The 22,984-nt window shown below is 38.8% G+C and overlaps 1 protein-coding gene across 3 annotated transcripts in view; it reads left to right on the top strand.

Annotated features, from left to right (window-relative positions):
- Positions 1-5,950: 5,950 nt before the first annotated feature.
- LOC108260023 (butyrophilin-like protein 2) overlaps positions 5,951-22,984 on the top strand; it is a 29,071-nt gene continuing 12,037 nt past the window's right edge. The window contains exons 1-7 of one of the 3 annotated variants that reach the window (XM_053676931.1): positions 5,952-6,187; positions 6,350-6,401; positions 6,688-6,862; positions 7,216-7,229; positions 18,409-18,448; positions 20,287-20,303; positions 20,749-20,809. In XM_053676931.1, coding sequence (XP_053532906.1) covers positions 6,390-6,401; positions 6,688-6,862; positions 7,216-7,229; positions 18,409-18,448; positions 20,287-20,303; positions 20,749-20,809 — 319 coding nt within the window. In that variant the 5' untranslated portion in view covers positions 5,952-6,187; positions 6,350-6,389. Of the gene's footprint in view, positions 6,188-6,349; positions 6,402-6,541; positions 6,863-7,215; positions 7,230-12,991; positions 13,179-18,408; positions 18,449-20,286; positions 20,304-20,748; positions 20,810-22,984 lie in introns of those variants that run through there. The other 2 variants (XM_017459936.3, XM_053676930.1) reach the window with 2 other exon arrangements.

Genomic DNA, 22,984 nt, shown 5'->3' with positions numbered 1-22,984 from the left:
TTTTGCCACACCCTGTGATTTAGTCTGACCATAACTCCTGCAGCCTTGGTAATCCTACAATTTACCTCTGCATCGGTGGTGAATGAACAGGATATAGTCGACCTGAGGTAGGTGAAGCTCTCCACAACCTCCAGGTTGCATCCATCTATGGCAATGCTGGGAGGATGGTCTGTGCCCTGAGCAATGATGTTGGTCTTCTTGAGGCTAATGGTCAGCCCAAACTCCTTGCAGGTGTGGGAGAGGAAACTGGCAAGCTGCTGAAAACCTTCCTCCGTATGTGAGATCAGGGCTGCATGGTCAGCGAAAAGCATCTCGCGTAGGAGTAACTCAACGACTTTGGTCTTGGCACGAAGGCAGGAGATGTTGAAGAGCTTGCTGTCATACCTGGTGTGTATGTAGACTCCCTCACTGCAGTCTCTGAAGGCATATTGGAGGAGCATGGAAAAGAAGATACCAAAAAGTGTGGGCGAAGGACACAACCTTGTTTCACTCCGCTGCTAACTGGAAAAGTGTCAGACGTTGCACCGTTGAAGCAGACTGTGCTCTGCATGTCCTCGTTGAATTTGGTGATGACTGCCAGAAGTTGTGGTGGACATCTTCTTCAGTAGTTTGAAAAGTCCGCTCCGGCTAACCATGTCAAACGCCTTGGTCATCTCAATGAAGGTGATAAAGAGGGGCATCTGCTGCTCTTGACATTTCTCCTGAAGCTGGCGTAGAAAGAATATCATGTCTACGGTTGACCGGCCAGCTCGGAAGCCACACTGAGACTCTGGGTAGACTCGAGAGGCTAGGATCTGCAGACGTATCAGGACAACCCGGGCAAAGACCTTTCCAACGATGCTCAGTAGGGAGATGCCCCAATAGCTCTTACAATCGCTGCAGTCCCCTTTGTTTTTATATACCGTGACAATGTTTGTGTCTTGCATGTCATGCAGGAAATATCCCTGTTCCCACACAAGCATAAAAGTTTGTGCAGGGGCTGGAGTAGTACAGGTTTCCTGCTTTTCAAGATTTCTGACGGGATGCCGTCGCTCCCTGGAGCCTTACCACAGGCGAGGCGGTCGATGGCTGTTCTGAGCTCTTCCATGGTTGCTGTTGTCTCTAACTCCTCCATGGGTGGTAGATCTGGGATGACATCCAGAGCAGTCGTTGTAACAACGTTCTGGGTTGAGTACAACTCAAGGTAATGCTCAACCCAGCACTGCAGTTGCTTCCCCTGATCCGTGATGGCTTCTCCTGTCTTGGACTTGAGTGGGGCAGTCTTGATAATAGAGGGTCCTGTCACATTCTTGATGCCTTCGTACATTGCTCTTACATCCCCGGTATCGGCAGCTGCCTGTATACTGCTGCAGAGATTCAGCCAGTAGATGTTTGTGCAGTGGCGGGCAGTCTGCTGGGTGTTTCTTCTAGCAACCCTAAGGGCTTCCAATGTGCTGGGGTTAGGCACAGCCTTGTATGCCAGAAGGGCTTTCCTCTTCTCATCGGTTACAGGCTCCATATCCTCCCAGTGGGCTTCGTACCAGTCGGCACTTTTCTGCTCCTTCTTACTGTAAGCATTGATCGCTGAGTAGTACACAGCTTCACAGATGCGTGTCCATTTGGAGTCAAGAGTGACTTTTCAGTGAGGGCTTCCTGCAGCTTACTGACGTACCGCTCAGATTTTTCTGGATTGTTTATACAGCAGGTGTTAATGCGAAGGCAAACTTTCTTCTTGGAATAGTGCAGTTTCTTTGGCAATACACGCACTTGGCTTGCCACGAGGGAGTGGTCGGTGTTGCAATCTGCACTGTGATAGGTGCGGGTGAGGAGAATGCTTGCAAGGTTCGCACGCCTGGTGATGACTAAATCTAACTGGTGCCAATAGCGGGAGCGTGGGTGCCTCCAAGACACCTTGTGAATCTCCTTACACTTGAAGAAGGTGTTTGTGATGCAGAGGCCGTGGAAGCAGCACAATTCTAGCAGTAGCTGACCATTTTCGTTGATCTTTCCACATCCGTGAGAACCAAGGCAGGTGAGCCAGGCCTCATGATCAGCTCCCACCCTAGCATTAAAGTCCCCAAGCAGATAAAGGCTTTCAGTACTGGGTTTCCTGGAAATCACTACATGTAAGGCCTCATGTAGGGGCGTACGCGCTGATGATGCTGGCTGGGCCCGAGTCTGTAGACAAATAGAGGGAGAGGATTCTTTCTGTGCCTGATGACGATGGCTCGATGAAGGGTACAAGCGAGTTCTTCACAGCGAAGCCAACACCATGCTGACATGATTCATGTGAGGGCTTCCCTTGCCAAAAGAATGTGTAACTAACTTTTCTTATAGTGCCACTGTCAGCCAGTCGAGTTTCCTGGAGGCAGGCCACGTCTACGTTGAGTCTTGAGAGTTCCTTGTCAATGACAGCAGTCTGGTGTGCGTTGTCGATATGCTGCAGATCACCAGTGAGACCAGGACACATGGTCCTGACGTTCCAGCTTGCGAAGCGAAGAGCTGGAGTCTTCTTGTTTTTTCCTTGCTTGCCTGGTGCAGAATTTATGGCCTACTTGTCGAGATGATTCTCTAAGCTCCACACACCCAAGAGAAGCAGGCAAGCCATGGCGGGACAACACCTTATTGACTGGGGGTTGCCCAACTTGAGGCGGGCGGTAGCTGTCCAATGAGACGCGATGATCTCTCCCACCAACAGAAGCAGCCCCTGGCGCCCGTTTCCTTGGCCAATCGGATGAGCTTAAAACCGGTGACTGCTGCTACCTGTGTTGTGTCAGCGCCTTGCAGTGTCGCTGGAGTGTCCTTTCCATAGGAGCGACAAAAGCCTGGGCAGGGTGATATGGAGGATCAGCTGTTGCCCATGCAGCAGACTCCCCGTCTCCACGCAGCTGGTGGACCCAAGGGAATGACGAAAGCCCATACAACTTGGCACCAACAATGTCGCAGGGGTTGCCGGGACAAGACTACATTTGGCCTTGAACCGCCTTCGGGACTCCGGCTCCTGATTTGACCTCGAGGTTTACTCCTGAAGCCTTTTCAATGCCTAGGATGGATGTAGCTGCAAGGCAGAGGAGGTTTGAAGTTTCCTTCTTCTGTGAGCAACTGGTTTTAAGGCGCCAGTGACCCACCTTCGCCACTTCTCCTGTCCGTAAAAGCAGGTCCATCAGGCTTAGAAACTAAGACACTCGAGAAGGCCAGGAGTTGGACTTAGTTGTCAAAGGCTATATGAGACCATGGGAGCATTTTAAAGATGATGGGAGCTCAACCCCAGCACTACCCCCGGCTATGACAACCTTGGACCCATACATATACAGTAGAATTAGAAATATACAGTAGGATTGTAATAAATGCCTCCACCAGTAGAGGTCCACCACAGACTAGTGTTTATTTTTCTTTCTTATCCACTCATTAGTGGATGAGTAACGACAGAACGGATCCATGCAGTGGGTGTGGTCATTGAAACACTCTTATTCCTTTACAGGTCATTCTCTCTCTCTTTTACTGCTGCTCCACACTGCCACTCTGTATCAGGATCCATCACCTGCTCCAACACACCACACTGAGAGTTAATTACACACGTCATGTTCAGTTCAGAAGCAGGAAACATCAACAGTTTCACCATATGTGTCTAATAACTCAGTTATGATCAGATAAACACTATAACTTAAAGAGCAGGAATATTCTTAACATGAATTTACAATCTACTAGAATTAAATCCTGACAGAGTGACTGAGGAAAGATGTGACAGTAAAATGTTAGTGTGGCTGTTAATGTGTTTAAATGTTCAGTATAGAAATGTGAGTCTGACTCTCAGTATAGATGGGAGGATGAAATGTTCTGTGTTCTGGACAAGAGCAGAGTCGAATCTGCTTAGAGCCACACCAGCTCCAACTCTGCTGATTCCATCTGTACATTTCCACTGGAATTGCAGACTGACCTGTAGCAGTGATTTACACACACACACACACACACACACACACACACACACACACACACACACACACTAAAACTAGGCTGACAACAGCTATCCATGTTATATTGGGTTATAAGGGGTATAAGGATGTACATCCAGCCAAAACTGTGTTTGAGGAATGCTGGGAACATACTCAAGGTAACAGCCAAAGTCTTGGATGGATAGTGGCTAGATTAGCCCAGTCAGTGGAACTGGACCACAGTAACTATAGCAAAACTGTGCCACTTCCCACAATTCCACCTTGATTTTTTCAAATACCTTGCATAGACATTAATTTACTTGAAGAAATTAAGAAAAATGAGATATTATCAGAATATGTGGTAAAGCAGTACATGGTAAATAAGTACAGTCACATGATGTACATATATACTGATATATCAAAAGATCCAGTCTCAGGGAAAACTGGAGTAGCTGTTTTTGTACCTAAATATCAGGTATCTAGCAGAAAGAGAAAAGCATACAACTTATCGGTATTTATGGTGGAATTAGCTGCAATTCTCCTTGTTATTCAGTGGGTGGAGGATATGAAAATTGAGAGAGGAGTTATATGTACAGACTGTCTGGCAACACTGAAAAGAGTGCAATCTGGACAGTCTGATAGTAAACAAGATATACAGTTGCAATCAAAATTATTCAACCCCCATTGCAAATCAGGTTTACTGTCAAAATGTACACTTTCAGCTTTTTGCAATGAACAAATCAAACAAAAACAATTGAAATAGTTCGCCCAAATTCAACTGAAAATGCAACATATAATGAGTTCTCCAGTCTCAAAATTATTCAACTCCTTCATGGAGAATACAGAATCTCTCCAGCTCCTTCACATTTCAAGGTTCATTTAATATCTGTTGATATTTGATAGAGTCCATGATGCCAAGTATCATAACAAAATGTCCAGGTCCTCTGGCAGAAAAACAGCCCCAAAACATTAAACAGCCACTACCATAATTAACTGTGGCACACACATATTTAACAAAGATATTTTTGGATAAATCTGTTTTATGTTTGCAATTGTTTGATATCCATGAGAGCAGAGTATTTTTGTGTATTTTTTGTGTATTTTTGTGAATTTTTTAAACAAAATATCAAAAGGTTAACCAATTAAGACAATTTTTTACAGCCTTCTTTGCTCATATTTACCAAGTTTATCAACCCCCATTGCAAATCTGGTTTATTGTCAAAATTTAAAGACTTTCAGCTGTTTGCAAGGGACAAATCAAACAAAAGCAATTGAAATAGTTAAACACAATGAATGCTTCAAGTGATTTCCCCAAATTCAACTGAAAATGCAACTTATAATGACCTCCAGTTTCAAAATGATTCAACCACTTCATGGCAAGCATCTTTAGTACATAGTAGAGCACCCTTTTGCTGTTATGACCTGCTGCAAACGAGATGCATAGCCAGACACCAGCTTCTGGTAGCATTGCTGAGGAACCATAGCCCATTCCTCATGAACAATGGCTGCCAGTTCAGTAAAATATTTGGGTTTGCATGCTGCAACCGTCTTCTTCAAACCCCACCAGAGATTTTCTATGGGGTTCAAGTCAGGTGACTGTGATAGCCCTGTAGAATCTTCCAGGATGCCAATTTACATAAATCAATAAGCATCCCACAGGAATATGCTGTTAGTGCAATGAACAAGGAACAATTGAACACATTCTTATACACTGTACAGCATATAACGAAAAAAGGCAAGTAATGCAGGCAAAGTTGCTGGAAATTGAAAATAACATTATATCTCTAGCAAAATTCTATTATAGCAAAAAAGCATGGGAGAATACCTAAGAAAAATTCAGTTTTGGGCTTTTTAAAAGTAACAGGAATTGATGCAAGAATATAGGTTTTTTTTTATTTGCATTTTTCCCCCGTCTATAATTTATCTATTTATTTATGTAGAGTAATAATTTAATTTCCAGTTGATGCGCCACACTCCAGTTCAATTGGTGGCGGTAATGCACCAAAAGCTGGTCTGCCAACCGCCAATAAACACAAAAGAAGAAGAAGTAAAACAACAACAAACAACAAGAACAAGAAGAACAAGAACAGTTTCGATTGCGCCATCGGACTTCAAGGTGTAACAAACTGAAACGGGAAAGAAATACGTTTGTTGAGTCGTGAAAACAGGGTGTTAAACACCTACTGTACTGGAGTAAACACTGAACATGAGCCACTCTGAAATGTGGACACACTTCAGTTAAAGCAGCAGATATGTTTATATGAGGAACAGAAAAGGTAAGAGGAGTTAGCATCATGCTAAGGTCCCTGCTAGCCAACTACGCAGTAACCTGTTAAACTAATCCTCCAGAATACACTGTGGAATTGTACTTTCTAACCATGTATTAGTGTGAGTTAAGTTGTGTAAAAGGATGATTCTCTCTTTCTGTGTGTGTTTAGGATTTTAGCTTGAACCTACAGAAAGAGATAAAGATGGCGAATGCAAGCAACAGTGAGTCAAATTTACAGCGGAAAATTGATCAGTATTATGTATCGTATACTAATTGAGCGAGTAAATGCATATCTCTCTCTCTCTCTCTCTCTCTCTCTCTCTCTCTCTCTCTCTCTCTCTCTCTCTGTTTTCCTACACAGATGAGTTTAAACTCATTGGCCCCAGTGATAAAGAGTTTTATAATCCCTCTGCTGTCACTCTCTCATGTCGTCTGTCTCCTGAAATCAGTGCTGTTAACATGGAGATCCGGTGGTTTAAGGTGACAGACTGTGTTTGTGTCTATAAGAACAGACATGTGACAGAGGGGAGAGGTTACGAGGGCAGAGTGAGTCTGTTCACTCAGGAGCTGGAGAGAGGAAACATCTCCTTACAGCTGAGAGACTGTACAGGGTCTGAATTAAGACATTACATGTGTCAGGTCACTGATGGAGACAGAACAGAGGAGCTTACAGTAATGATGGGTAAGTGTTCCTAAACTCCACACTGCATAAACACATCATCATCTGTGCTTCTCACCTCATGAGACACACACTCAGTATTCAGTATGAGGTTCAGTATACAGGGTGCTAATGTGGAGTGAAGTTCAGTATCATTTTAAACAAAAACAGTACATCAAGTATTTAATTGTTTAAATGTAAATGAATTTATAATGATTAAGTATATATTATATTTATATTTATTTAAGTTATATTGTATATAAATGGTTAGAAATGTACTAAAGCACAAAGTAAAGATGATCAGCTAAACCAATTCAGAAGTTTTTCATAATGTATTTTTGTAACCTTATATTTTTCCCCTCTGTTGTTGTACACAGGAGCTAGCACATGGGTAAGTCAATAATTCGACTTCACTCTAATGATAATGGATGATTTTCTCTATGTTGATCACATATATTACATTTTAATCCATGAATCAAATAGAAACATAAAGACCATTTTCATCATATTTACAAAAAAAACTCTAAGTGTGGTGAGGAAGTGCAAGCAGATTCCAACACCATGTTATTTTGTTGTATTATTGCACATTTATATTTAAACTTGCAGACATCAATCTTTGGTGAATTAATCCTCAACAATACACATGAATACAAAGCATTGTACTGAAATAAAAACATCTCACACAAAGGTAGAGGGAGTGGTTGAAAAATTGTACTGCTTCCTTCCCTAATCTTTCTCTCTCTCTCTCTCATACACACATATCTAGATGCTACTTCCAGCTATATACCTGTCTAACTGCAGTGAATGGTATACACGCTAGTGGGTAATATTATATAATTATCCTGGTAAATAAAAGTAACTTAACAATTGTAACATAAACCAATGGAGATTAATTATTAAATGGCTCCAGCATCCCAGTTCCTAATTGCCTAATTTACAAATAGAGAAGCCTACATCTTTTTACATTTATATGCACCTTGAACTCAAAGTAAGCATTTGCTAAACAATAAATACTTGTCCCTTTTTTTTATTAGTCGGTTTCAGTTTGTAGTTCTGTTACTTAATTTAGATAGTTTTTTAAATATGCCAATAGTTATTAAAGTTTCTTCCTGTAGTAAACAGATTTTACTTTCAAGTCTCTGAAGGATACTTTTTAAAAAAATTTTCACTAAAACACTTCGCACCAGACCTGGTTTATTCAGCAAAGTCTTGATTACACACCCTGTCAGCTAGGTGTCCACGGTGCTGTCTCACTCACAGTGACCATTAATTAATTAGGAGCAAAGTTTCTTTATGTCCGTTGCTACTTGCACCTCTCCTGCATGAGTGAAAGGGATGCCTTTACCCACTGTCTAGACAAGTTAAGCAATATACTGAACTTGTTTCCATCTTCTTCGTGTATGAATCCTTTTTGTGGAATACATCTTCGGGAATAACTGGTTGACCAGGAGTAGATAGTTCCGAATCTTTGTCAAATTGGGCACTTGAAGGAAATCACTATTGAGTGAAATACCTTGGTAGAATGACATGCAATCGAATATAACATGAACTGTACCTTTTACGCTTATGATTTATACCATGATGTGGTATGTACCATAATTTACCATCTTCTCTTGTGAGTTGTTCTTGAGGTACCTTCTCAGCATAGCCCTTCTACAGTATATACTCCAGGTTTTACCTTTCCTGAATCTCCATTTGACATTTGACACTGTACAGCCATTTGCTTATTATTGATGTTTTAATCCACATCATACTTCCTCTGAAGCAGGACACAAACATCCAGCCGGCATTTTTAAATTTGTCTCTTTTTGTTTGTAACACCTGAGGATTTTAAGTCTAGATATGGATTAGGTTTTATTCACCTTAATGCTTGTAGCTTGCTTCCTAAACTGGACTCAGTCCAAATTTGGGTTCATTCAGCAGATGCTGATTTTCTGAGACTTGGTTAAATGAATCCATTTCTGATAAGGATATTGCTATTAAGAGTTACACTGTTTCAGGGCTCCACAGTGCGACCAGGTCACTCGCATTTGTTACTGAAAAGTACTTTGTGCGACTGAAAAAATGTATATAGACTCACCAGTGCGAGCGACCTGTTTGGAGTTATATAATACAATCGGAAAAAAAACTACAATTCCAAAATGCAGCTACACCGCGCAGTACTTACTTTCACACTGCTTTTCATCATCTCAGTCAACCGAACAAGTGTGTAAATATTGCAAAGAAGCCATTATGATGACAAGAGTAACACTGTACATCATCTACGTCTCTCAACTTGCCGATCTCACAAATCGCCACCTTTTATTGATCACGCAAAATGACCTGAACCTGCGACTGTGACATGCTCGTGTAGCCACAACAGTGTCGGGCGCCAGTAAATTAATAATAATGTTAACACTACAAGGTGGGTTTTAATTCAAGCTTCTTTATTAAATAATTCCTCACCAATCATACTCATAGTAACTGTTCAGTCTGTAAACATACAGTACACTGCTGCTCTTCCTTCACCAACTCTAATAGACTGCGCATTCACTTCATTTAAACTCAGGGTTGCCAGATATCACTAGAAAGGTCCACTCCAGTTTTCATGTTTTTATCCCCCCAAAAAAGCAATATTATCAGTAGACATGGCAACACTGCACTGGGGGAACCCGTCTAAAACTGATAAACAAACAAACAAATAAAACGAATAAAATGTAAAGACAGAAAATGTGCTTAGTTATAAATAAATCATTTAATATAAAAATATTATAATAAATTCATAAAATATAAATAAAATGAGAAATGAAATAATGTTTAATTACCATGGGTTGCATTTAATATGAATTTGACTTTAAGATTAGTAGGCTATTTCCTTAGAAGGCTGTTAGCATTTTTCCTAATATGGATCATGCTTGTGTTAGTCTACTTTTAATTAGGATTCTTTATTGTTTAAGATGTTTAAAAATAGATAGTTTATGGTTGTTTATTTATCAATTAACCAATAGTATTTCTCATTGATATTATTTTAATTCAGTTAACTGTGACTATGATCAGAGACCTTACATTTAACTGTTTATGACTGACCTCTTGATTAAAGCGTAAACAAAAAAAAGATTGTTATCTGGATCGGTTTCGGTCGATCAAGATGACAAGAAATCTGTATCGGCTGTAAAAATACTGATCGGAGCATCATTAAAGAACACCATTAAACTAAAGCGCTTTCCATCTGGCAGATAAATGAACTCACCAAATCACATCCTATATGAGATTATTTAGATAGGCCAATATACACAATATACGTGGAGAAATATACGTTCGAGAACTGGCTCCAGCCAGGAACCCTGACAGTGGGAAATGGCTAATTATGCAGCTTTAAATATATTTAAGAGACTTCACAGACTGAACATTGTGGTTTATTGTATTTGTTTACAAGGTGGTACAGGTTAACGGTTGTTGTGTTTTTGCATACAGCCTGTAAAATTAACTGAAATTATTAAATTTAATTTATCAGAAGGTAAATTAATTTGTCATGGCTCACATGACTCGCGTGTTCCTAAATTCAGTCATAATTGACAAGCTCAAGTTTTCTCATGCCAACTTGTGCGTTATATTATGGCACTTTAATGTTGCCATCTCTAAAAATAAATAAATAAATAAGTAAATAAAACCCTAAACTTCAATGAGCATTACTTCTGCAAGTTCTCTCTTTGACTCCCGGTCCTCTGTTTTGTGTTGGAAACTGGCATGTCCCATTGGAAAAACCTGAAGACATGGTAGCTGATTTTATAACTATTTATTTTATTGCTCATTTGAGCTTGTCCCATTTACTGTGTCTGATGTCGAGACAGCCCTGAGACAACTTGACGATAATAAGTCTGCAGGCCCGTATAACCTTGAGCCTACAACTTGCAGCTTAATTTATTGCGTTGGCTTATCTTTTTAACCTTACTTTAACTAATAATACTGTTCCCCAAATCTGGAAATCTGCCTATGTGCCCCTTCTTTTTAAAGGTGGGGATTCTTCAATTATGAATAATTATAGGCCTATTTCAAAACTGTGTTTTATCTAAACTTGTAGAAAAACTTATAAATGATCAATTGAAGCAGTTTTTGGAAAGGAATTGCATCTTGTCTAATTTTCGTTTTAGTTTTAGAAAACAACATGGTACCATCACTTCTGCAATTAAAGTGACCAGTGAAATATTATAGAAACCATAGACAGTTTAAAAAAAACAACAAAAAAAAAAAACACTTTTTCTTGATCTTTCTGAGGCTTTTGACACAGTTGACCTTTGCATTTTGTGAAAAAGACTTCATATTATTGGGTTATTTGTTAATTATCTTTCCAACAGAACTTGGTGTGTATAGATAGAGGGCTTAAAGTCATCTGTGTTATCAGTTGTCAAGGGATTTCCTCAATGGTCTGTGTTAGGTGCAATTTAGTTCTCCTACATATAAATTATATTTGTGACAACATACCTAATGTTCAGTATTACCTTTTGCTGATGATGCAATTTTTTGCTGTTCTGCATCTTCTGCCTCACAGGCATTACAGTATTTACAGTCTGCTTTTAACCTAGTCCAGTTACAATTACATAAACTTAAATTGATTTTAAATGCAGATAAAACCAAATTAATGCTTTTTACAAACTACAAACTTTTGGTCATCAAACTTTACTGATATTGTAACTATTCAAGGCACTAAAATTTAACAACCACTTGGCATTCAAGCCACATATTGATTATACTGTTTTTAAACTTAACCTAATTTTAATTATTGAAATAAATCTTCTTTTCTTATCAGTGCCAGAAAGTATTTGGTGTCTACAAAAATTTTACCCATACTTGATTATGGAGACATATTATATATGCATACCCCAGTGCAATATTTAAAAAAAAAAAAAAAAAAAAAAAGGGTACCCTTTTTCACAGCGTCCTACATTTTGTTACTGGTTGTGACTATAAAACTCATTTACCTATGCTAAGGCTGAACTGCCACCTCTGAACTTATGACAGCACTCACACTGGTACTGTTTTATTTATAAATCAATATGTGGCTTGTTACCTACTTATTTGTCAGCCATCATCTCTGTGAAAAGAAAAAAGAACATTACAATCTTTGCTCAAAGGACATTATTCAACTTGTTGTTCCCTGTGTGAGTTCTGAGCTGGGGAAAGAAAGGTTTTCATTTTAATGCCTCAACAACATGGAACAACTTAGAAGAATACTTAAAACGCACTGTGCTCCCTTCACTGGTTGAATTTATGGCACTTGTAAATAGGTTTGTGTATTGGAAGATGAAGAAGATGCTTCTGGAAGATATTTTGTCATATCTAAAACGACTAGGTTGCAGAATTTTCTCTAGTTAGTCAAACAATAATCCTCAATTTACTGGTCAAAATGAAGCCATGAACAAGATAGATGAGAGAAGCAAAAATGCAGTTTATTGCTCAAAAAACAACATGCGATCCACTCAGTGAGACATCCCAAAGTTATCTAAATCTGAGCACAGATTCAATTCCCTATTTATACAGTCTTATCTTTAGGTTACGCCCAATTATCTCATTCTTTTGAATTCCCATTTTGCTTTATTAATGTCTTTTTCTGATTTCCCTTAAATCCTACTTTCCACATTTTGAAATACCATTAGAACCAACTTTTCTCACTCTGAGTTCCCCTTAAAACCCATTTTCAGCCATTGGATATCCCCTATACTTCAGGGTTTTTTTCCGGGTATTTAAAACATTTTCCAAGGCCCTTACTGCCATTCCCACTTCCGGTAACTGAGCTGTGCGCATCTCATCACCCCGTTGTCCTGAACAATTTGGATATTTTCATCACTTCTTTATTATGGGTGAGAGAGATTTTTATTATTGCTTAATGTTACAAATATTTCTTCTCTAATTCTAAGTTTGTTTATATGTTTTTGGTGCTTCTTAGACATTCTGTGAGTATATTAAACATTTTTGTGAGTGTGTGGTTGTGCGTGTTTTTCTCAAAACATCTTATGAGTGTGTGTTTTCAACCTTCTGCTTTTTCCATGTAATGTATTGATACCTGTTTCCTACATTTCTTTGCATGTGCTTGTACATGTATTTATGTTTATATTTTAAGTGTTACCACTACTGTTTTATCTTAATTTTTGTCCTTTCTCTCTGATCTCTGTCCAGCTGCAGCTGAAAAAAAGCTCTCTCGGCTGCTCAATCTCACAGGCCTGGGTGAATATATATGTCATCAGCTGGCTTATTTGGTTATTATTATATTGCTTATATGTTAAAGCTCTGCTGGAACGTCTCTGCCCTTCACCTGTATGATGTGTATGATAGTGATTCTTAATAAACTACATACTCTGTTACCCTTGTGTTTTCCTGTGTCTTAAATTTATTCCCACGATTTGATTCCTATGTATTTATTCTATTTCTGTTTGTTTTATTTATTTATTTTCACTTGATCTCTGATCTTTGCAGTTACCTTTGGACAATCTTTCTTTATTAGAAGTGCCACTGTGAGGTATATAATTGTCTTCCCATTAGGGCTGCACAATTAAAAGAATATCGATCTCGATTACGATTTTGACTGCCCACGATTACATGAAAATGATCGACTGCGATATTAACATTTAAAGCTCGTCCTCCGTTCATAGGAAACTCTGCTGCATATCAACTCAAGCACTTCCTAAACTTACAGCCAATCACCATAGAGTGGTGCAGGGATGACGTCATTTTGTATGCTAAAACCCAGAAATGAGTTAGCATCGCGCTGCGAGCTCCAGCGCTTTGCGCAAGGGGAAATCATGACACTAACAAGTTGCTAAATGGGACTACACATGTTGTCGGGGACATTAATCGTCATCACGCCGAACAGGAAAAGTCTTTGGTTCAGGTGTGCTGGTTTAGGTGTGCTGTGCACATTTCCCCCAAAAAACGTGGATGAAGATTCATCCACAGAGTAAATCCGTATTATGGAAAATGTTTTTAAATCAAGTTTGGAAAAGTTTGTCTGAAGCTTGGTGATGGAGACATGGAGGTCAAGCTACCATGGTGTAGTTCATTTATAGCATATGGTTAGCTTTTTATTTCTGGTGGTTGTAGTAGACTTCAAACTTCATAAAAGTTGTGTTCATTTGTGAAAATTATCATGATGGACAAAACATGTTAGTATTGTACTTTTGTCGATCACAGAGAAACTTTTGGTTGATCATGAAACTTTTGTTGATCACGGAGCTTTTTTTTTTTGTTGCAATAATTCAAAAGCCTATGGGAAAATCCTATTGGGCTTTTGTTGAGGGAACCAGCGTGATGCAAACTTCCAGGTTCCGGTACAAAATGACATGATACTGTGTGATTTGGCTGCGTCTTTCCTCCTGTAAACACTGTTATTGCCTTTTCTGCATAGGCCTGAATTGTTTTCTATTGGATTGCATATTTTCATTTGGTTGATGGCATTTTTATTTTTACTTATCCTATATTTTGGGTACAGTTTTATTTATATCTTGCTTCTGTGAGATGATGCCCTTTTAAGGACCGGTCTAATTTGATGCAAAGATTTGTACATCAGCAGGAATGTAGCACAACATGGATGTGAAAGCAGTGGTCTGTTTATTTAAATGTGAAAGTGCAATAAAAATTTGTTGTCACTGAAATCAATTAATAATTGTGATCTCAAAATTGATCAAAATAATCATGACTATCATTTTGACCATAATTGTGCAGCCCTACTTCCCATCCAAGAAGTGTTCATCACCCTCACTGATATGCCAGGGCTCCATAGCCTTTGTGTCAATATCTGTGACATGCACATTTTTAAGTTAATTACATCTTCTCAAGATGTGCAGGTGTAGTATTTTGGACACAGGGATACTCTTGTGTATGCACCTTAGGCAGTTAAATAAATTAATTACCTTTTGGAAATGTCTCCCACTTCCAGGTCTGACACTTCATATGTAGAAACAGTGTGGGACATAGCTCTCAGTAGTATAGTTATCCTTCTATCCTTTGCATTCAGCGTCCTCATAACATTTTTGGTGCAAAAGGTTGTTAACAGAATCCAAAATCTTACCATTTGCCATTTTACATGCATTGATACAGTGGATAATGTAAAACTTGGCCATTTACCAGGCCCAAGAGAGACAAGTATGTTGCTGACAGATGTATCCTTTGCTACTGACATTTCTAGTTCAAGAACTTTCTTGAGGGTAGGTGACATATTAATTTGTTTCCGGATTACTTTTCATCTCTATTTTTCTTGCCTAAATGCAGCAAAGAAGGATGCCTTTGATCATAGATTTGGCAGACCATTTTATTCCTGCAGCTCTTACGCAGATATAATTAAGTTAGGGATCCAAAGCAATAATTGATTTGACTTCAGGAACTCTACATTGGAGTGGTGTTATTGAGCTTTGGTTTGTCGGCAAATAACAAGTGAATGCTCACCTCCCAGAACCTGCCAGGGGTGTCACTGATGTGGCCTAACTGCTTATATTGTATAAGTTATTAGTATTGTAATAAGTAGCATACTTCTTGTGGTTTAGGGTTTGCTGTGACACTAGGGCTTTGATTCTTGCTCTAACCCTGCTTGTTTCCAGGATGTCATATGCAACTATTAATCTTGGATCGTGTTTTTATTTATTTATTTATTTATTTATTTATTTATTTTTAAACTTATAAGGCAGCTTTGGAAGGATTAATGTCAGGTTTGATGGATTATCAAGTTGGTTTGTGGCATGCAAATGTTGCACAACAAAACAGCAACTTTTTAAGAAAAGTGCATACATGTACAGACATAGACAAATTTGTTGGTACCCTTCCAATTTTATCTGAAATAACTTGAAATTTTAAATAATTAAATAATAAAACAAAATGGCATGGACAAAAATTATGGGACCCATAACCTAATATGTTGTTGCACAACCTTTAGAGGCAATCACTGCAAACAAGGGATTTCTGTAGCTCTCAATGAGACTTCTGCACCTGTCAACAGGTAGTTTGATATGATTCAGATCAGGGCTCATAGAAGGCCACTCAGAATAGTCCAATGTTTTGTTCTTAGTCATTTTTGGGTGCGTTTAGCTATGTGTTTTTGGTCATTTTCCTGTTGGAGTACACATGACCTGTGACTGACACAGAGTTTTCTGACACTGGATAGTAGGTTTCGCTCCAGAATGCCTAGATAGACTTGATATTTCATTGTGCCCTGCACAAATTCAAGGCAACCTAGGGCAGAGGCAGAAAAGCAGCCCCAAAACATAACCAAGCCTCCTCCATGTTTTACAGTAGGTATGGTGTTCTTTTCTTTGAAATCTTCATTTTTTTCATCTGTAAAACTTTTTCCGTCTGTGAGCTGATGTGACTTGCCAGAAAGCGCCAGTTTTTCTCATCTGTCCAAAAGACATTCTCCCAGAAGCATTATGGCTTGTCAATATGCATTTTAGCAAATTCCAGTCTGGAATTTTTATGTTTTTCATTTAACAGTGAAGTCCTCCTGGGTCTTCTTCCATTGAACCCACTGTCACTCAAAAAGTGACAAATGGTGCAATCAGACACTGTTGTACCTTGACCTTTGAGTTCAGCTATATCTCTTTGGAAGTTTTCCTTGGTTATCATTTGCACTATCCTTCAATCTGGGGAAGATTTTCCTCTTACAGCTGTGTCCGGACTTTGGCTGTTATTTGCAACTGCTTGTCTATAATTTTCTTTCTGCTCTTTGCTTTCTCTGGTCCATGTTCAGTGTGGTGCACATAATGATACCAAACAGCAGAGTGGCTATTTTCTCCATTTTAATAGGCTGAATGACGTATTTACAAATTTGAAGATGTGTGTGATACTAATTAAAGAAAACAGTTAGTTTGAAATATCACTATAATCCAATTATTTGTAATCTTGTTTAGGGGTACCAATAAATCTGCCCAGGCCATTTTAGAATATCTTTGTAGAATTAGCAATACTGTATCCGTTTTCACACTATTTGTGATCACTGATTTTGTAGGCCAGCAAAATTATTTGAGCATGTGACTGACAGGTGTTTCTTGTTATACGGGTGGGTCCTGTTCGATTCAGCTCTACTCTTGGTTTTAGCCTTCAGTTTCACCTCTGAATACTAAATCTGTTGTTAAAAAGGATAAACTAACATGAAGATAAAATAACTATGGGAGAAAAGCAAGCCATTTTTAAGGTGAGAAAATAGGGAAAATTGGTCAAAGGCATTTAACAAACATTGATCATAACCAATACAACAATTTGGAACATCCTGAAAAAGAAAGAAACCACTGGTGTGTACTGTGCAACAGACACTGAATTGGTCGGCCAAGGAAAACAACAGCTGATGACAGAAACATTGTGAGAGATGTGAAGAAAAACCTCAAAACAAGAGGGACCTCACCTAGGGCTGGGTATCACAAGATCTCGATTTGATTCAGCTAATATAGATTCAATACAAGTACTATTTGCAGAGGTGTTTTTAAAAGTGTACAGGGAACATTATCATCCTGAACAACTGTTCAGGATGATAATGCATTTTGCCTCAGAGCAAAGAGTGTTAAAACTTTTCTTCAGGAAAGGCATATCAACTCAATGACATGGCCAACAAACAGTCCCGATCTCAGTCCAGTTGAAAAATTTATGGCGGAAATTAAAAAGAAAATTGGTCCATGACAAGGCTCCATCCTGCAAAGCTGATCTATCAACTGCTATTGCAGAAAGCTGGAACCAGCTTGATGAAGAATATTGTTTTTCATCTGTGAAGTCTGTGCCTCAACAAATTCAGGCCATCATAAACCTGAGCGGGAACTATGAATTGTGAGGGGGTTTTTTTTAATGGTTATTCCACAATTTTTTCCTCAACATTGAGTGATTCCACATTTTTTTTCCCCCCTCTACTGGATCTGGGGAAAAAATATGCCATTAATTAAAATAATTTTTGAGGTATGGTTCAACTATTAAACAAAAAATGTTGTCTCATCTGTGATTTTGTTTATTTGCTATGAAGTAAAAAATCTGGGTGAACATCCTAAGTGTCATGATTCCCTAATTTTTGCCAGGGGTCGTGTTTAAAGTAGTATGAATTATTAATTATTGATTGCCGTTTAACTCGCAGGTAGATACCTCATATTGTGCATGCAGTTTGATTTTGTCTTTTGAAGCAACAATATCTGTTTCCAAGTCAAGTTTTTTCATTCTTTTGATTTTTAATTTCAGTTCCTCCATTTAAAACCTCTTCCGTTTCAAGGGCATGTTTTCCTGCTAACGTTGCAGTAAATGCTATCAGAGCAGCTGTCTGCTTTCGTATGTGTTGAAGATCAGCAGATTTACTGTTATATTTGTTTGATGAAGCCTTTGATGCATTGTTAAAAACATTCATCTGTGTTTTTATATCCTGCATATTCCTTTTGTTAGACAGCAAATTGCAAATTTTCAAACATACAGGCTTCAATGTGAACAATCTTCCAGTGTGACCACAGTGTCAGCACAGTGTAACAGAATGTTACTTTATAGACAGAGTAACAGTTAATGTATCAAAGTACATTTTCAAATTGATCATTAAAGTCTGGCATAATGCACAAAAACTCATGTCATAATTTTCACATTCACAGGAGGATTCTGGAGTTGATCAACAGAAGAGAGAAGAAGCAGGTGAGAATAGAATTGAAACCGAAAGAACCTGAAGAGAAGTTTTTATTTTTATTTTTTAAATCAGTAGAATGTGTAGAAAAATAAGCCAGTACAGGATAAAAACTTCAAGAACATGTACAGAAAGTTTATTATAATAATAATCATCGTCATCATCTTTCCACCCGAAAGCAACAGACAATACTATTGTCAATTGGCGATTGTTAGGGGCATGATAGGATGATTGTACACAAGCCTAACAATTACCTCATTCCAGCTCCTTTTCTTTGTTTTTTAACTTCACTTCACAGTTCCTCTCTGTTTTGCATGCACACAAAGTATTCTGAAAAGGGAGTGCTGAAACACTAAATTTCACTTTCAAACTTGAACCATTTTCTGTTGGAGAGTGTAATGAAATGTGATGGGATTCTAGGTTCATTGATTTTTCTTGTTGGCTGCCTCATTAACCACTTTCTCTAGGGAGCTGCGGTTTTCATGCCGTCTTGTTCTCTTCCTTAATTCTTAAGTAACCAAATGCTCTGCTTCATAAAACTTGTTTCACCATGAGTCTTGTACTTTTACCTCTGGCTTTGTATGCCGATAACAGACTGGGGTTTTTGTCGCCCTGTGCAACTCACCTGTTCTTTTCACTATCACTGTGGATATCCTATGTAGTTTGTTCTCAACCACTGCATCATCTTGAAGTGCAGAGCAAATCGGTATATATTCAAAGGCACCCAGCATGCTGGCTTTGGTTTTCTGTAAACTTCTGGCCACCAACTCACAGAGCTCAAAAAGTACTTCACAACATGGAAGGCTAAAGTAGTTTTTCGCTTACAGAGCTTGCTTATACAGCTCACTAATCTTGGTTCTGGTTTCTCCCCTCACTGTGTCATCCTTAAGCTTCTTCATACTGTAGTTCCAAGGATTTCTCTACAGGCGTTACATACAGTACATGCTTGATGGCTATTGTTCAAATGACCTATCTTGTTATATATATATATATATATATATATATATATATATATATATATATATATATATATATATATATATAGCCAGTATGCCAAATACCTCATCACAGACAAATACTGACTCGTAGAGCTTCTTGCATTTTGGATGACTTATTGATTACCACAGATGGACATACAGTGATTCTGTGCATAATCATGCCTGGATTCCCGAACACTATATCCTGAGTGGATATAAAAAGTCTATACACCCCGGTTAAATGACAGGTATTTGTGATGTAAAAAAAAAAATTAAACAAAATAAATCATGTCAGAAACCTTTCTATGTTTATTATGAAATTTTAACTTTTTAATGAAAGTGAAAAACAATAAGAATAATTTTAGGGGGAAAAAAGAAAAAAATAACAAACAGACAATAACCTGGTTGCATAAGTGTGCACACTCCTAAACCAACACTTGGCTGAAACGCCTTTAGATTTTATCACAGCATTCGATCTTTTTGGCACATCTTGACATTTTTCCTTGCAAAAACATTCTAAATCTGTCTGATTGTCAGGGCATGTTCTGTGCATAGCCCTCTTCAGGTCACCCCACAGATCTTTGATTGGATTTAGGTCTGGATTCAGGCTGGGCCATTACAAATTCTTGAATTTGTTTTGGTGAAGCCATTCCTTTGTTGATCTGGAGGTTTGCTTCCGGCTGTTGTCATGCCGTCGATAAAAGCCCTGGTGAAAAGCGGCAGCTAAAATGTGTACAGCACACACTCAACTGGAAAGGGAGCTATTATAGCTAATACTATAGGATAAAATACAGAGCAAAATAAAAAAATAATCCTTAACTTCAGCTATTTTAATTTGCATTCTTTTTATGTCTGTTCTCATCCATATGAAGAGTTCTTCATTCGTCAGGTGAGTAAACTTTTATAAAATATTGTTTGTTCTTGAATCTCTTACTGATGTTTGCAGCCTTAATGAAGATTCTTAACTTAGGTTATAAGTCCAATGTCTCAGTTACCATGGCGACAGACCTCATTGATTGAAAACTCCTCAGGTTAAATTAAAATAAAGTTGTTCCTCACGAGAACAGATGTTTAAAGTAAAAAAGCCATGGTCTAAAGTAAAAAAGTAACTTGTAATGTTTATTATTGTGACAATTTGTGTTTAAATTAAATGTGAAATGTTCAAGTTGTTATCCTTATTTTTATTTATTAAATAACTCTTGTAATGTTCTTCAGCAGGCTGCAATAAAACTCAGTGTGTTACCAAATACAATGTCTGTTTTGTTTATTCAAAAATAATTTTACAGTATGATGTCATGCTTAAAACTTTCACACTGTTTTATTCACTTCCACAGAGTGACAAAAAATGGACAGAAGATGAGCGAATGAAAATGGAGAAATCTGCTCTACTGGCTGGTGAGTTTGGAAGGAGCTACAATAGTAAATGCACATGTTCATTTTCTGCAGTGATGAGATCTCCAATAAGCATGTAGTCTGAAGTTCACAACTTGTCTAAATACACTCATCATCCATTTTATTAGGAACATCTGTACACTTGCTCATTTATTCAGTTATCTAATCAGCCACTAATTTAGCAGCATCACAATGCATAAATACATAAATGCAGACACAGGTCAAGAGCTTCAGTTAATGTTCACATCAAATATCCAAATGGGGAAAAACTGTGATCCCTGTGACTTTAACTGTGGCATGGTTATTGGTACAAGTTGGGCTGATTTGAGTATTTCAGAAACTGCTGATCTCATGGGATTTTCACACACAACAGTCTCTAGAGTTTGCACAGAATAGGTTCCCTGTTTGGGTGAGTCTGTACCAATGATAACAGATTCCTGTTCTTAGCTGACAGGAGTGGAACCCAATGTGGTCTTCTGCTATTGTAGCTCATCCACCTCAAGGTTCGATGTTTTGTGCATGCTGAGATGCTTTTCTCCTCACCACGGTAGTGATTATTTGAGGTACTAAATCCATCCTTGGTGACTCGGCGCATGCGTTAGCTGCGACAGTATGGTCGGTGCGTTGTGTGTGCGTTTGTTGTTGTTTGTCTGTTTTTCTACGGCTGAAACACCATGGGGAATTGGACAAGTTGGATTTGGATTATTTTTATAATTACGTGGATTGTTATTGACTGCACTGCTTGGAGTATTCAATTAAATGATGTCACAGCAGGAAATGGACTCGCCTATTCATGGGATGAACTTCTACTCCTTCGTAACTCTATCCACTGCCAAATGAACCCATCTATTGCCATTCTGCTGGATATAACATTAACATCTGGCTTAAAGAGGAAAAGAGGAAGGTGAGGAGTGGTGCGTTGCAGACTTTTAAACCTCCATTACCCTCAATCATCCTTTGAAATGTCCATTCATTGAAAAACAAAATGGACTTATTGCATGCAAAATGTCTCACAGATGTATCATTCAGGGAAGCATGTGTTCTCGCTTTGACAGAGTCCTGGCTGGATGAGTCTGTCCCGGATACCGAGGTTAACCTGGACGGTTTTGAGATCGTTCGGGCAGACAGAACCAGTAATTCGGGGAAAGAGCGTGGAGGTGTTGTGTGTGTGTGTGTGTGTGTGTGTGTACATCAACTCGCAGTGGTGTACTAACATCAAAGTACACAGAAAATCTTGTAATCTGGACCTGGAGCTGCTCACCCTGTCTGCCTGTGCCGTTTACCTCCCCAGGGAGTTTTCGACTGTTGCGCTTAGCTGTGTTTATGTTCCACCAAGCGCTAATGTCAAGGTAGCGGCTGAGCAGATAGAGCATAATACACAGACTATGCTCACCAAATACGCGGATGCTCCAGTACTACTTTTTGTTGACTTCAACAGCTGTCGGCTTGATTACGCATTGCCAGCCTTCAATCAATATGTAGATGTGCCAACAAGATTTAATAAAACTATAGATTTATGTTACAGTAATATCCCGGAAGCCTGTAAAGCTAGAGCTCTCCCACTGCTAGGATTAGTGGATCATAATGTTATCCATTTACTTCCGGCTGAAACAACGCAGGCTGGCAATACACAGCGCCCTCAATGCTCGGAGGATGCTGTTGCATGCCTTCAAGGCTGCTTTGCGTGTACAGACTGGGAAGTCTTTGAGGGAGAGCTTGATGTGCAGACTTCAGTTTTTACTGATTACATTAAATTCTGTATGGATTCCTTGATACCAGTAAAGACTACCAGCGCATACCCAAATTCAAAACCTTGGATCAACTCATTTCTAAAATCTCTCTTCCCACAAGAGAAAACTTGCCCTTAAGCAGACAGACTTTGCTGGTCTGAAAATCATACACCAGGACATCAAAACTGAACTATTTAACCCCCTTACCCCGTATGGCCGAAAAACCGGCTTGCCCGTCTTTGATCTATTCCCGTAAGGATGATAGACCGGCTTGGTCGTCTATGCCAAATACCCGTAAGGCCGATATAGCGGCTTTACAGTGTAAACGTTATCCTCGTAAGGCCGGTGTACCGGCATTACTCTGCTATGATTCCTTACTTATTTAATTATTATTTTTTGACCCGGAAGGTTGATGACGTCACGACGTGATTACGTTATTACGCCGGCG

Source organism: Ictalurus punctatus, chromosome 28 (assembly GCF_001660625.3).
Source record: "Ictalurus punctatus breed USDA103 chromosome 28, Coco_2.0, whole genome shotgun sequence".
NCBI classification, from domain to species: domain Eukaryota; kingdom Metazoa; phylum Chordata; class Actinopteri; order Siluriformes; family Ictaluridae; genus Ictalurus; species Ictalurus punctatus.
The sequence above is the reverse complement of the archived record's forward strand: the minus strand, read 5'-3'. Positions and strand labels throughout refer to the sequence as shown.